The sequence below is a fragment of the Heteronotia binoei genome, chromosome 1 (assembly GCF_032191835.1).
Source record: "Heteronotia binoei isolate CCM8104 ecotype False Entrance Well chromosome 1, APGP_CSIRO_Hbin_v1, whole genome shotgun sequence".
Classification (NCBI taxonomy): domain Eukaryota; kingdom Metazoa; phylum Chordata; class Lepidosauria; order Squamata; family Gekkonidae; genus Heteronotia; species Heteronotia binoei.
The window spans coordinates 219,329,031-219,345,610 of NC_083223.1; the positions used below are offsets into that span (position 1 = coordinate 219,329,031).

A 16,580-nucleotide genomic window follows, 5' to 3' on the forward strand; every position below is an offset into this window, starting at 1 on the left:
GGATCACTCTCAGGCTCTTCACCTGTTGGGTCGGCACTAAAACAGCGCCATCCAAGACTGGGAGCTGGGTGCACAACACACACACACACCCCTTGACTCAGGCACAGGACCTCTGTCTTAGTTGGATTTAACTTCAGTCGGCTCTGCTGTAATGATCCCGCTATGGCTGCTAATGCCTCAGACAGATGTTCGAGGGCAGAAGATGGTCTGCTATCCATCAACAGATAGAGCTGGGTGTCATCAGCATTCTGGTGACAACCTAGTCCAAAACCTCAGGCAATCTGGGCAAGGGGACTCATATAGATGTTAAATAATATGGGCGAGAGAATAGCTCCCTGCAGCACTCCACATATAAGTGGGTGTCGCAGGGAGGTCTGTTTGCCCAGCATCACCCTTTGTCCCCATCCTGGAGGAAGGAAGAAAACCATTGCAAGGCTATCCCCTGTATTCCGGTGACGGCGAGGCAGTGGGTCAATAGATCATAGTCAACCATGTCAAATGCGGCTGACAGTTTGAGAAAAATCAGCAGCGCCGACCCGCCTTGGTCCAGATGTCTTCTTAGGTCATCTGTGAGGGCGACTACCTGTTGATTCTGTTCCATTTTTTTCATACGCCATGTCACTTTGGATGAAAATAAACATTTGAAGAGGTCTGACCTGCTACCAGTTTAACAAAATGTATGACATGAGCTAATCGTGTGGTGTCTTGCTATGTACCCCTCCCCATTGGAAACCAATGATACAGAGTTGCAAGAGGGTCATTACCCACAATGACATCATGTTGTGAGTTGTGTTTAGCTACAAGTTATGAGAAAAAGGAAAGTCAGAGAAGAGCAAAGTGGCAACAACAGTTCTCTGATATGGTCCTTGTGAGGACAAAATGAAGATACATGTTTTTGTTTGTAACTCTTCCTCAACCTTTATAGGATGATGGGAGATATCGAAACATGTATGTTTTAAAAGCCATTTATTTATTTAAGAATCTGTATTCTGCCTTTTATTCAAAACACAATATGATAACAATTCTGCAGTTCAGAAGCAAGCAAGAAAGTAAATATTGGTATTTACAAAAAATATAAAGCTACATCTCAGATGCGCCTACCATAAACATTACTTTAACTTCTTTCATAGATTAGAACTCATTTGTAAAGTATGTTCACAGTGTAAACAATGTTGCAGTATAAAATGTATTTTTAAGTCCCCCTTGCCTTATTTACTCTCAAACAGGTGGAATTGACTGGGCACAGCATTTTTGATTTCACCCATCCATGTGATCATGAAGAAATTCGAGAAAACCTGAGTCTGAAAAACGGTAATTTTTTTAATACAGAGGAGATGGGGCAAAAGGAAATATAGTGACTTCTCTTAAGGAACCTATTGTAACGTAGAGACAGTCATCTCTCTAGTGTGTATGTTAGTGTCTGTTTAGCTGTTACGTAGCCCAAGTACTAGGGGAGCCTTTAACCTCTTCTTCTCCTGTGCATTTTGCCACAAAGAGATGGTAATAAATGCACCAGAAAATTGATACCAGTCTTCTAGTAGGATCTACCTAATAGGAACAGGGAGATCATTACTAGGGATGGGCATGAACCGGGAAAATGGAGGTTCATCTTGATTTATGGTTTGTGGGATGTCACAAACCTTCATGTAGCTTTCTGTTTACCAAACCAGTTCATTCTGTGAGGTTCATGATGTGGCAGAATAGTCCCCAGTGAGCTAGAGATACCAGACTCACAGCAAATCTCCAGCTGATGCTCCTCTATCTGTCCTCCAAGTTTGGTGAAGATTGGATTTTGGGGAGCCAGGTTACAGCTTCCCAAAGCAGGTGCTCCCTGGAAAATACTCTCTAGGGGAATCACAGCTGCAGGTTTAGGAGTTTGTTGAATGAACCCCCTACAAGCTAGAGGCATCAGACTTATAGAGGACCTCTGTGGGATGCCCCTCAACCTGTCTTTCAAATTTGGTGAGGATTGGATTTAGAGGAGCCAAGCAGCTGCCCCCTAAATCAGGTGCCCCCAGGAAAGTGCTCTCTGAGGAAATCATAGCCAAAGGTTCAGGAGGATTGTGTGAAATGCCCCCCTGCAAGCTAGTGTAATCTAACTTACAGACCTTCCCAGGGTGCCCCTCTACCTGCCCTCCAAGTTTGGTGAAAATTGGCATGGGGGGCAAGCACTGCCCACCTCCCCATTGTAGACATTGTTGCTGCAGACAGACAGTCCTTCTCCTCTGGTCTGGGGGCTGGTCACCCACCCACCTCCTCCTGGAGGATCCTAGGGTTCAAAGTGCAAAAGGGGGGGCACAATGAGAAGTCTGGTGCAGGAGGGGGGTTGAAAAGTTGGAAAACTGAGGTGAAGGGCAGGCACAGCAAGGGCAGCCGATTATGTTTAATCCGGGGGGGGGGAGGTCACAGAGGCATGGAAGTCAAGAATCCTAGGGTCCAAAGTGCAAAAAGGAGGGATTTAGCAGGAGGTCTAGTGCAGGAGAGGAGTGGGAAGTTGGAAAAACAAGACAAGGGGCAAGCACAGCAAGGGCACTTGATGATGTTAAGCCAAAGGGAGGGAGTTGCCCAGAGGTGTGGAAGTTGAGGATCCAAGGGTTCAAAGGGCAAAATGGAGAGAAGAGTTTGAGTGTTCCAAAATCCCACTGAGGGAGGGGGTGTGGGTCCTCAGCCAAGGAACCCACTGGCTGAGCCCCTCTGCTAGGCTTGAGCAGGACAGGTGCCTCAGAGCCCTGAGTAAGCTCCAAACACCCTCCATCCCACTGTTTTCACACCAAGGAATGACTTCCAGTTCCCTTTCCTCTCTGCCTCTCTGTGATCGATTCCTCACTTGCACTTGCTCCACCCCCAGACTTCTGCTCTTGTTTTTTAGAGTTTCAGAAGCCACGAGGGGAATTGGAGGGAGCCACTGATCAAAATGAGCCCATGCAGCAACGAGTGGGGAATTGATCACTTGAGCTGGGGAAAGCAGAAGCCCAGGGGCAGAACAACTGCTAGTGAGGAATTGGTCTCTCTCTGCCTGCCTGCTCCTATATATCTCTCTCCATTCTGCTCCCATAGAACAGAATGAGAGCTCTCTTGTTAGCAGTCGGCACTGCCTGTCAAGTTTTGAAGACCATTATTGGTGTTACCAGGGCTACAGAAGTCCATCCCCCTGTTACTTTGACAATTAATTGATCAACGTGAGCATGTCTACCACACAAGCCACATGAACCTCCATGAAAACCATGGAGGTTCATTGCAGATGCAGTCACACAAACCATAAACTGGGCAATTTTGGTGATAAATTTAAATTTGTGATGAGGTTTGTGCCCATCCCTAAGCATGACTTCAAATAAACACGTGATCCCCTAGCTCCACAAATAAAACTAATGAGAATGAAAATGGTTTCATGAGCTAGGCAAGAGTAAGGTGTGGATTTTAAAGCAGAGTGCAGCATTTTCAAGTAAAAATATTGTCTTTTCTGTATTTTTCCTAGGCCCAGGCTTTGGGAAAAAAAATAAAGAGATGTCTATGGAACGTGATTTCTTTATGAGAATGAAATGCACAGTTACCAACAGGGGTAGAACAGTCAATCTGAAATCTGCCACATGGAAGGTAACCATGTTTACCTATGTTGATTGGTTCAACTTGTTTACCATAGAAACATTCCTAAATGCTACAAATGAACTCTTTACATTTCAGGTTTTGCACTGCACTGGGCAAATGAAGGTCTATAACACATGCCCTCCACATGCCCTGTGTGGCTATAAGGAGCCTCTCTTATCCTGCCTCATATTAATGTGTGAGCCTATTCAACACCCTTCCAACACCGATATTCCACTGGATAGCAAGACGTTCCTGAGCCGTCATAGCATGGACATGAAATTCACCTACTGTGATGACAGGTAATAACTGATCATTGTGTAACTTCAAGCAGCATGATGAAAATATTTTCTGTCTACTTTCTTTACCCCATGTGTAATTTTATAAACCCCTGTTGTGTCCCCACCATCGTTGTTCTTTCTACAAACTGGAAAGCCCCAGACTCTTCCGCCTTTCCTCATAGTAAATGCCTTAATCATCTTGCATGACCTCCTCTGGATGTTTTCCAGCTCTGCAATATTTGTTCAAGCTATGGTAACAACAACTTGTTGGCAGCAATGTACTCAGAAGATATCTATGTAAATTCATGTTATACATGAAAAGAAACTGCTGCATTTGTTGAGTCCAGGCCACATGACACAACTAGTGGGTGCATTTGGTATGGTGGGTCATAAGTAGTATAGGCCCCAAACAAAGTTTGAGTCCAGTGGCACCTTTATGACCAACAAAGTTTTATTCAAGAACTTAATGTGCCACCGGAACTCATGTTTAGTGGACAAGTAGGTATCCAAAGGATTGCAGCCTGGATTTCTTTTCTTTTTTTAAGGAAGAAGCAACAGCCTGGACTAAGCAACTTCAGTAGGTAAAATTAGCAGAAAGTCAAAGTTGAAAGGCATTGAAGGAAAGGATATATACCAGGCAGATAAAGGTTCTACCCTTCAGGAAAGGATATAGAGGAGCAGAAAGGAAGGAGGGGACAGAGAAAGGGAAATGGGAATGAGGAGAAAAGAAGATAATGAAAGCTAAATTTAGTCAGCAAAAACAAATAGAAATTGAGATGGTAGAGTGGTCTTATTTAATGCTGGTTGAATGAAGAGAAAGTAGAGTAGATGATTCCTCAAAGCATGATGAAGTATTCTGTGGATAAACAAAGACAGGGAACCAGGTCCCTCTGAGGAGACCCAAGTAATTATGGGGGTGTGCCTTCTGCATGTTTAATGTGGTCAACTGATTGTATGTTGGCCAGTAATCCACTCGGAGACAATCTTGTACATAATGTTGGTTTGGAGTATGCATGTTTGCACCTAATTTACATTAAGCAGTCTTGCCTCTGTGGCTGTGCCACGTAGAAGAGGCATCGCTTATGGCCCCTACAAGTAGCTTCCAGTCCCAATGCAGTCCTTTCAATTATAACATTTTGCCAGTCAAATAGAGCATGTAACCTAAATAAAGTTACATGATTTTATTATGATGTTGATGAGATATGTTGGCATCCAGTCAATAAATAGAACTTGTGTAATGGATATCATTAATAGTTTTGCTCACTGTGACATTATGGAATACAGGTTGCTGAAGGGTTTCTTTTGTGGCTGGTGAAGACCAGGCCTCAGTTGGGGCTGGAGCTCTCTGGAGCAGTACTCCGGAAGCTCTTAAGCCTGATCTCTCAATTCTATTCTATGGGCCCATAGGATAGAATGGAGAGGGCTGCAGTGCAGTGCTAGAGAAGGGGTTCTAAACTTTGGAAGGATGGCTGGGGAAGGGAAGATAGATCGGGGAGACCTCTCCCCCCGGGCTCAGCTCAGACTCTGCTGGGGCAACACAGCAGAGCCTATAGAAAAGCCAATCCTGCAGAGAGAGGTTTCCCTGCAAAACTGGCTGCTTTGCTGGCATAACTCATTTGCATAAATGCATAAATGAGTTGAGCAGATTAGTTATGCTAATGAGCTCCAGCACCTCTTTTTTTTTACAAAATGACCCCTGTTGAGGATAATGTTTTACCAAGTGGTATTGGGACTAAGTTTATTGCCTGGTCCCTCTGCAATACACTTATCCTGTATTTTTTAAAAACTAAATAGAGGCATTAGGATTTGTGTGTCTCCGCCTTTTTTTCAAGGCACTAAAACTAGTGCTGCAATTTTTTTAAAAAATCCTCTTTCTGGATAAATGAAAATGTACCACTGAAAGCAGAAATAACACCCCCCCCCAACTTCTGATTTGAGAACAATGTATTTGAGTATAGACTGACCATTATACAAGTGGCTTTAACTAGGCCAGGAGCGTCAAATGTGTGGGCCGCAGGCCTGATCTGTCTCCCACAGGGCTTCTATCAGGCCCGCAAGGAACTGCCTATGGTCTGCTTCCTTCTCCCTCTCTCCTGCTTCTGTCATTGCTATTTTTGTTTTTCTCCATGCGATTTAGGCAGCAGAGCAAAGGAATCTCTCCATTAGGGCTGCCAAGCCCCGAATTCAGGTGGGGAATCTCCCACCGGGGAGGTTTTCAACCTGCCTGCCCACATCGGGCCAGTGGGGGGAATCTCCCCCCATGTCACTGGTGCGATGACGTCACCCGGAAGTGATGTCATCAAAATGGTGGTGCCCGTGTGGGGCCGCTCTAGGCATTTCCAGGAAAGTGCTATGGTTTTCCTGGACGCTCTAGCCATTTGGGAGGTAAAACTCTATGGTACAATAGGTGCCATAAAGTTTTAACCTCCCAAATAGCTAGAGCGGCCGGGAAAACCATAGTTTTTTCCCGGGAACGCCTGGAGTGGCCCCGCACGGGCACCACCATTTTGATGACGTCACTTCCGGGTCATTTCATCTTGCGCACATCATGCACACAAATGTCCCCCGCTGGGGGATGAGGAGGACTTGGCAACCCTACTCTCCATACTCTTTCCCTCTTGCCCCCTCCCTCTTCCACCAAGGGAGGGGGAGGGAGGAGCAACCTCAGCCAGTGCAGGAGCTTGGCTCTGTAGCCCTGCTATGTAATTGAGAGAGCTTGGCACAGCTAGATTTCTCTCAGACAAAGTTTACATCTCTGCTATCTAGCATTACATTTTATGACACACATAGCCCAGCCCAACAGGGTCTCATTCATGTCACATCTGGCCTCATAAGTTTTCTGAGTGCTGTTGAGTTGTCTGTTTATAAAATGTTTTGATTGTATTTTATTGTTTTATCATACGTTGTACTCCGCCCTGAGCCCTATGGGGAATGAGCAGAATAGAAATATACTAAAATAAAAATAAATAAATAAAAATAACAAATGTGTTCGAAACCCCTGAACTAGGCATTTAACTTAAGTGGGAAATGAAATCTGTTTTTAAAATGTGCTGTTCTAAGGTTGAGTAATCAGTAAAGGTTAAAGTATCTTTTCCTGCTTTCAGACTAGTAAGGACCAGACATGTACCAAGCAGTGAAGAGGGGCACAACTCAAAAAAGAGAAGGAGCAGAAAACAGTGCTTCACTCTTTCACTCTCAGCTGCCTTTCTATTGCAGTTCCCTCCCAAAGTTTCTTTTTCCCAGCCAGAATTATGCTTGCTGGAAATGATAGAAAACTAGCTACAGAGAGGGGATTGCACAGGGAAAATCAGGAGGCAGGAAATGGTTAAGTTCCCCTTCTAGTATTTTCCATTCCAAATTGCATCTCTCTTCCCCCCCCCCCCTCCCAAATTGCTATTTAGATCTTTGGCAGAGACCAGGTACCCAGATCCAGATTTCTGAGCAGGCTCTGATTGTTCCATCCTACCGTTTTTGAGGATTTTTTTTTAAATGCAGTACAACTATTAACTGTCAGCATGCTTGTTACTGTTAAATGTTTTAATTGGTTGATTTATACCTCTGGAATATTTTGTGACCTGATTGGACCCCTTGAAGGGGGGAGGGAATGAGCTACAGATATTTTAAACAAAAATTAAATATTAGGGATTGTAGAATCTTTCGGGCTCAAGTGCCGTGTTCTACTGGAGAAAGTTTTTCTTCCAGACGTTTCGTTCTCGGCTGCGGAGAACATCCTCAGTGGCATTGCAGCCGGAGCAGGCGCTCTGACCTTCTTGGCTGCTGTGCATTGAGTTCTCTCCGCAGCCGAGAACGAAATGTCTGGAAGAAAAACTTTCTCCAGTAGAACATGGCACTTGAGCCCGAAAGATTCTACAATCCCTAATGATGTTACCAGCCGTGAAAACCTGAAATCTTTGATAAAAATTAAATATGTGACTGTTGCTTCAAGCTTAGAGACAGGATACGATTGCTGAAGATTTGCAAGGAGGTAAATAGTGTGACTGCTCTGAAATCAATTCCCCTTGTAGAGAAAATATGGTAAAGGTAACCTTAGCATAAGGAATATATATAAAGGTGCAAAGTGTGGTGCATGCTCCATAATATCTATACAGAATGACTGTAGGTCATCCATGAGGCCCAGAAGGAGATTCACTCACAATATTTGTAATTATACCAAAACCCAGAGAACTTTCGAAAATCTCAGAGATTATGAAACACAATAAAGGTTAAATTTAAAAGAAAACATATTTACATTATTTATAGTCTGCATTTCTCATTGAGACTCAAAGCACAGTCAATAGGATCATATCTACCAAGCAATGTAATAGAACTAGGAATTATAAAAATTTGAAATGGAACTGTCATCTGAACAAAGCATAAGTATTAAACATGACACATTAAACAATTCAGAATATGGTATTACATTAATAGAAGCATAGTGCATTTTCCTGGGCTGATGTGTTACACATTACGATAAACACATGACTGCCACTGAAAACCAACAACCCTTTGTCAAACTATCTTCCACAACTTATAATGAAACTTACATGTATCCTGATAAAATTGCATTGTGCATTTCTCCACCCACAGCAACAGCAACAGTCAGTGATGTGTCATGGGATAATGTACACAATAATGACATCAAGGGGGACATATAATTTCCCTGTATGTTGAATGGGGACAGCTTTCTTCAAAGCTGCCATTTTTGGCAGCAGTCTCATGTCTACAACCAGAAAACCAAATCCAACAGAGAACTTCCTGGATGTACAACCTCCTGCACAGTGATACAAACATCGGAATTAAATATATAATTTCTGGTGTCTTTGCTGAATCCCTTATCTATTCTCAAAACATCTGCCACTTGAAAGGGAGCTGAACAAAGTGTGTGATATGACCCTGGCAGGCCACTTAGCTTCACATCTGGTGCTCAATGCCACATGGACTTAGCTAATGCAATTTCCACGCCTGCAGTCTACGTGCATTAAGGTTTTGAAAAACCAGGATTCTGACAAAGGATGCACCACATGTTCTTAAACAAATAAGATGTGCCTACGTTAAGCCACTTCTGCAGTGTATTTCAAAAAGCTGGAAATCAAACTTGTTCAGTACATCCCGTTATACCAGGGGTTAGACAAGAAATGAACCTTGTATGATTCATTTAAAAATTAAAACAGGACTGTGCATTAAATTGAAAAGTTAATGCCGAAAGCGGTAGTTCTGCTCAAAGATTAACTGATAAGCTAACAAAGGCATATATGTGGTGTATCCAGTTTTAAAAGTAGCTTTTTAAAAATGTTAATCCATTCCTAGATAATATTTCAATCTTGTATAGGTCAGGTTTAGAATTTCCCTGTTTTCTGTGTTACCTGTTCTTTAAAAGCATAAAAACAACTCCCTGACATTTAGTACCTGAACAGCTATTTGCAGTGTACTGGACAAATCTCTTAGTTCTCAGTGAAAGAAGCAATGAGACACTGCCTCCTCTACACAAGAGGACATAAAGACCAACATTACATCTGTTCCAGCTGAACATGACCTTTTCACAAGGCAGTTGCACTGTAAGAGGTAATTGGGAACTTTAAGAGGTTGGCATTGTGGTGAGGAAGTTAGTCACATTGGTCAAGAGAAATTTAAGAAATCAAAGTGCATGGGATTAATATGGACACTGGCACATAATGTTGTTTTCTAACTGCAGAAAGAAACAGCTGGAAATTCTGTCTGGGATTTCCTACTGAAAAGCCTTATGGCTCTTCATTTAAATTAATGCATTTTTCCTGTATTGAGGTTCCATTCCCACATAGCAGTTTACTGCTGGATTGCAACTGACTCCATCACTGGAAACGCCATAACCCCAGTTGGATGGATTGACGTATAACTTTTTAACATGCACCTTTACTAGTGTGCTGGCTAATGGCTATTGCTTCTGAAGATGCTTCAAGTTTGTTTGCACATCTTAAAACAAAGCCAGACTGAAATCACACATGCATTGTCAAATCTGGGAAAGCTAAGTGGTGGTTGGCCATGCCAAAAAGTTTCATTGATTCAGAAACTTAAAACAATTGTGCTCAAAACTGGCTTTCCTTTTTGCAAATGTGCGCCTCGACCGCATGGCACACATGAAGTCATTGTGTTCCATATGCAATGACAGAAATGAAAGAGAGCATTGGGGAGACTAGAGGAGCAGTTTCCCCCTTATGCTTCAGGTGACATGCATAATTATTTTGCAGGACAGCTGGTATTATTTAATGCAGGGGTGTCAAACATGCAGCCCGGAGGCCAAATTACGCCCCTGAATAGCTCCTACCAGGCCCTTGAGCAACTGGCTCTTATCTGCTTCCTTCTCCCTCCATCTTGCTTCCTTCTGAATTACAGCTTGCCTTGCAAGGCTTGCTCAATCGCACAGGAGCTACAGAGCAAAGCCTCTGTTTTCTCCATTGGCTGAGGCTCCTCCCCCTTCTGGTCCCCTGGGGAAGGAGGGAAAGAGCCAGAGTTTCCTTTGCCCTGTTCCCTGGATTCCATGGGAGAAATACAAAGAAAGCAACTTTAAGACCAATGAGTGCTAATGTTTTAAGCATGTTTTATTTTAAGGTTTTTTAAAAATATTTAATTGTGTTTATCTGTGTTCTTTATAAAGTTTATATCTCTGCTACCTAATCTTAAATAGGTACATACATGGCCCAGCCCGACAAGGTCTCATTTTTGTCAGATTTGGCCCTTATGACAAATGTGTTCGACTCTCCTGACATAATGTGTGTATTTTATTCAAACCTTTTTCTGTGCCACCTCTTCAGAGACCTTGTCAAGACAGCTCACAAAATAACTGCGATTAATCACAAAAAACTTCAATTCTTAAAATGTTTAGCCATAAGAAACAATCTTAAAATGCACTACATCTGCCACAAATAACTTGACCGTTCATGTGCAGTTAAATTAGGTCTGATATTGTACACTAAGAAATTAATCACACATTACAATTGGTAGATGCAGGCACATCTGGGAACTATAATATGTGAATAGCCTCTTCCCTGTTCTTCTATAAAATGTTCCCCTTTTTGTCAGAGTACTAACAGTCTAGTCAGTGTTGTTAAAAGCGCATGAAACGAAGAGCCTTGTGAGAATACAGCATTAACTGTCACGAATGATAATGGCAAATACGTGCTTGCAGGCAGAGGAGGCTGTGTGTTTGTTCTCAGGTTGTATTTCCTGGCTTTGTAAGGTTTATGTCAGCTGGGAGTGATGCAGTTCAGACATTGGTGGGGGGAGGTTGCCTTTTTATTACACAGGGGGTTTGAAAGATGCCATCTAAGTTTGTTAGATAGATGATGTGACGTAAATGGCTACTAGATATGATAGAACTATATAAAATGTAATGTTCATTCTGCAAAGCTGCCAAGAAGAGGAAAGACTAAATACAGCAGCCCTTTTGATGCAGTGTATATAGGACACTTAATAGAGTCCCCTGTAAACAATTAAGATGTTTGAGGTTAAATCTTTACAGTTCCATTTATTTGTAATCTAGTCTTTGATTTGTTCCCTGGTGATGTGAAAAACAGTTTCTCTGGGAAAATTTGCATGGGGTTTATATTAAACATTATTGCATAAGTAGAGCAGCTGACTCTTATGGGGAGGAGCCCAACAAACAATTTTAATATCTTGCCTTGCATGTGTGTCTTTAGTATTTTGCTTTAATAATGGAAATACCAAAAGCAGTGAGCTAATTCCTAGCTGTAGATGCCAGTTTAGAGAGTTACAAGTGTAGAAATTATGAAAGGCCAAAGAGAGTATGAATAGTTTATCAAGGTTTTTTCCCCTTGCTTCTTTTGCGGTTCAGTCAGGTGGGTCTTGCATGTTGAGTCAAAGTTAAAAGCTGATGGTAGTCAGCAGTCCAGTCAGATTTAATATTTCCTGATCTCTTAACTATGGCTAGGAGATTGGGAGCAGGCTGTGGATCAGTGTGTTTGCTTTTTTCCTCTTATTCTTGAATTTCTCCCTCTTTATTTATACTTTAAATGTTTTATACTTTAAATACTTTATATTCGTCTTTCTTGTAATCATGAGATAACCATGGTTCAGTACTATGTCTGCATCAATTTTAATGGTAACTATAGAATAGCTTCAATTCAGTTTGAACCAGGAATGCAAACACTTGGTTAAAACTAACTGTGATTAGCATAAAAATTAATGCCTGTTTTTCACTGAACCTTGGGTAGTCTGAAAAGGGGAAAGAGGAATTCACATGAGAGAGAAGGGTGAATGGACATGAAAAACCCCTATATTGAATCAGACTATTGTTTCTTCAAGGTCAATATTACCTACTCAGACTGACAGCAACTCTTCAGGGTCTCACAGAGAGGTCTTTCACATCACCTACTATCTGGGATTGAACCTGGGACATTGTGCATGCCAAGCAGATGCTCTACCATTGAGCCACAGCCCCTCCGAGATGTCAATCCTGTTCACGTCCTGTTTCCTTTAACCATGGTTAAGAGATTGGGGATCTTATGCTTGTATCAAGCCAGTGAGAAAGCAGAACTAATAACTGGTTTTAATCTGTTGTGCCCTAATGATTTATGAACATAAGAACGCAAGAGAAGCCATGTTGGATCAGGCCAATGGCCCATCCAGTCCAACACTCTGTGTCACACAGTGGCCAAAAAGCCCAGGTGCCATCAGGAGGTCCATCAGTGGGGCCAGGACACTAGAAGTCCTCACACTGTTATCCCTCCCAAGCACCAAGAATACAGAGCATCCCTTGCCCCAGACAGAGAGTTCCAACAATACGCTGTAGCTAATAACCACTGATGAACCTCTGTTCCATATGTTTATCCAATCCCCTCTTGAAGCTGGCTATGCTTGTAGCCACCGCTACCTCCTGTTGCAGTGAATTGCACGTGTTGATCACCCTTTGGGTGAAGAAGCACTTCCTTTTATCCATTCTAACCTGACTACTTAGCAATTTTATCCAATGCCCACAAGTTCTCGTATTGTGAGAAAGGGAGAAAAGTACTTCTTTCTCTACCTTCTCTATCCCATGCATAATCTTGTAAACTTCTATCATGCCACCCCTGAGTCCAAGCTAAAGAGTTTCTCCAAGCGAAAGAGCACCAAGCGTTTTAACCTTTCTTCATAGGGAAAGTGTTCCAACCCTGTAATCATTCTAATTGCCCTTTTCTGGACTTTTTCCAATGCTATAATATCCTTTTTGAGGTGCGGTGACCAGAATTGCACACAGTACTCCAAATGAGGCCACACCATTGATTTATACAGGGGCATTATGATACTGGCTGATTTGTTTTTAATTCCCTTCCTAACAATTCCCAGCATAGCATTAGCCTTTTTTATTGCAGTCGCACACTGTCTCAACATTTTCAGTGACTCCAAGATCTCTTTCTTGGTCAGTCTCTTCCAGTTCACACCCCATCAACTTATATTTATAAAATTTAAGCCCTCTCTTCTGCTGGGATCTTAAGACTTGATTCATTAGCAAGTATTGGTTCATTAACAAGTATTGTAGTCCTAACCATGCATGCTTGGAACTCATTCTGAATACTGAAGTTTATTTAGCCAAATTTTTGAAAAGCATGTGGAAATGGACAGGATGCTGAATTCCATATGTTAGGTTTGCAAGGAATATCCAACAGTATTTTTTCATGTAAGATCAAGCTTTTTCCTTTAGTTAAGCAGGTATGCTGTTGAAAGAAAAACAAAAGCCATGTGTTCAGACATGTAATGCAAATATGTTCTTGCATCCAGAATAACTGAATTGGTTGGATACCATCCTGAGGAGCTGCTGGGCCGTTCTGCATATGAATTCTATCATGCATTGGATTCTGAGAATATGACCAAAAGTCATCAGAATTGTAAGTTACAAGTTAAAGCTTGATTTCTTGGGCAGGAACATGAGTTGAGCACTTATCCCCTAAGCAATGTGAATCATTGATTTTATTATCAAGGCCACTTTACAAAATGAAATTATGGCATGGAGGTAAGCTGCATTGTCATGGCAAATGGTACAGACTGGCCCAGCCACAGAACTTTCTTAGTGGCACTGAGAGATAATTATGACAGAGGGCAGTGTACTGCACATGGATGACTTGTATGGGTCAGCCACCATGCAGCCACAGTTTCAAATGGTCTTATACAACTTGTTTCTGTGAAATGAGACTTAAGAAGCAAAACACTTTTATCCAGTTGCTGAAACAATTGTCACAAATCCTTTTTAAAAACAATCCTATTTTGGTAGCCATCAGTGAATAAGAAATTATCATTATTGGGTATTCCAAAAGGCTGTATCTGGTTTTTCACATGGGTTTGGTTTATCCACTTAATCCTTATTCTCCATTGGCCCACATTCTTCCTTTTCTCCCTGTCTCTCTAAGTAATAATCAATATAAATGAATAATGGGAAATGGTGCTAGGAAAGCATGACTGGAGGACAGAATTGAGAGTGATTTCACAGTCTGTTGGATCTTTGAGCCATATGTTCTTGAGAATATGGGCTCAAGACCTTGGAAAGGGATGTAGCCCTGGGAATTAGTGCAGCCCCTAAAAGATTCTAGCAACCCCAGAACTTACTGCGATGGGTCCCCTTAAGAAGCACTAACATTTTGCGAAGCCATGTTAAAATCATTTGGCCCAGGGCCAAATGATTGGCCAAAGCCTGCCATGCTTTATGGATCCTGTAATTGCCTACCTGCCATAGCATTAGTAGTTTTCAGTACAACAATAAGTCATCTTAATAAAATTAAGTCATCTTAACAAAATTATTTTAAAAGATTCACATACAATGATCACAAGCTGAGACCAAATAGTATGGGAAAATTTCAAAACAGACCCTGGATTATTTTTATTCCTGCTTCTCCCTTCCTTCTGCTTGCCCTTTTAGTTCCTTTTCTATTGTTTGTCACTGTAACATGGTGCACATTGTCTAAAAATAGTCTAATCATTTTATGGTTATGTGTTGTCACTCTGTAGAATGCCTTCATGAAGGGGAGCCCTTGACCTTATTCATGGCAATTATTTCTTCTGCCATAACTTTATCTAGAGTTTAGCTAGTTGGACAAGGGAAAAATTAACACTAAGTATTAAATTGGATAAAAAATCCACCTGGTATATTTGAGAAAATTGACTGTATGGCATTTTTGGACAAAGGGATTCTAAATTAACTTTGTATTGATCATTTGTTTTAATCTTTCCCTTATCAGGGAATAAATGATACATGAACCTCCATGGGTAAACTCTGGCTGCATCCACATGAACGAAAGCAGAGGTTGTTAGGTAGTCTTGGGAGTCACTGTGAAATGCAGGATTTATTTACTATTCACAAACTGCAATTTTGCTCCAGGAACACAATAGGACTGGCATAGCCATTTGCAAGTACCAGCTTTTAGTTCTTAAAACCTTTACAGTTTGTATTCTGGTAGCTCATTTTCCTTTGTCCAAGTAACTTCCAACATCTCTTTATGCCAAACTTCTTGACTGAGCCTCAGTCAGTAAGAATCTCTTCTTCACTTCCACACCTCAGCTTCTCCAGTCCTATCCAATTCAAAATATAATCAGACTTGTGCGATAATATGAGAAAGTTTGAGAGATTACATGCTCATAAAGTTTGCTTCAGTTAAGTTCAGATAACACATATTCTTCTCCTGTCCCCATCAGCTCAATCTTGTGAGAGGATCCCAGGAAAACGTGCTGTAGGAAACATCAATGTATGAATTAGATGCCAGTATTTCCAAAAGCATTTTTCAAGTCAGACATTTGACATGAAGATTTTAGTTTCTCTTCAATTCCTATAATACATTGTCCTAGGACTTATGTAGAAATGACTCACTGATAGAGCAAATATTTAATCTGGACCTTAGAGACATCCTCTCTGAATGTGAAGATACTTCACACAGCAAACACCTGCTTTTACATACACTTTCTACTCCAAAGGCAATAAATTTCAAGAAAGAATCCTTATGATACACTAATTTAAGAAGCAGGCTTATGTTCTTTAATGATGTACCTCAGTGTCTCCTGATCACTGGTTCTCAGCCAGTCATATTTTATGTCCCACCAATCACTCTATCATGGGCCCCACCATGATAGAAAGAAAAACATTTTTTACAGACAACCCGTTGTTACATTTATTATTTATAGAAAGTTTTAATGACATTAAAAATTGTAGCAATAGTGTTGGAAGTAAATTTATTGTGATGGCTTAATAAATAATCCCTGGCAGGTAAATAGGGTTGGTAGGAAGCAGCATATCAAAAACATTTACTAGTGGGCAGAAGGAGTGAGGGATTAGGAGGAACACAGGGTGGCCACTGTTAGTGCTAGAATGCCAAAGGATCGCAGATGGATAGTGGGTAGTTTTGGCAGGAGATAATGGCATGTCACATTTTCAAGTGAACAAGGGGCTTAGGGAGAGGAATTTCTTAGCCATTGTAATAATATGACTAGACTACTTGTGTGAAGTAGTATGCATACCACTGGTTGAGAACCACTGACAACTCAAAGAAATGAGTTGTACTGACAAATTCTATGTTTAGATATATGCCAAAATAAACATAATTCAGTATTTAAATTGTCATTATTTTAATCAAAGTAAATAAGTGTCCAAAGGTATATACACCTGCCTTTACGTAATCCTATTTGTAGGATTCAGGTTTTATTACTATTAAGCAGGCAATAAAGAGAGTTACATAGGTCAAAATAAGAGAGGTCCCTGCTTCC

At 41.4% G+C, this 16,580-nt stretch overlaps 1 protein-coding gene across 1 annotated transcript in view; it reads left to right on the forward strand.

Moving 5' to 3' along the window:
* Nucleotides 1-16,580, forward strand: part of LOC132577943 (endothelial PAS domain-containing protein 1-like) — a 189,294-nt gene that overhangs the window by 148,283 nt on the left and 24,431 nt on the right. Inside the window, exons 4-7 of the mRNA XM_060247736.1 lie at nucleotides 1,227-1,311; nucleotides 3,476-3,594; nucleotides 3,682-3,884; nucleotides 13,614-13,720. Coding sequence (XP_060103719.1) covers nucleotides 1,227-1,311; nucleotides 3,476-3,594; nucleotides 3,682-3,884; nucleotides 13,614-13,720 — 514 coding nt within the window. The remainder of the gene's footprint in view (nucleotides 1-1,226; nucleotides 1,312-3,475; nucleotides 3,595-3,681; nucleotides 3,885-13,613; nucleotides 13,721-16,580) is intronic.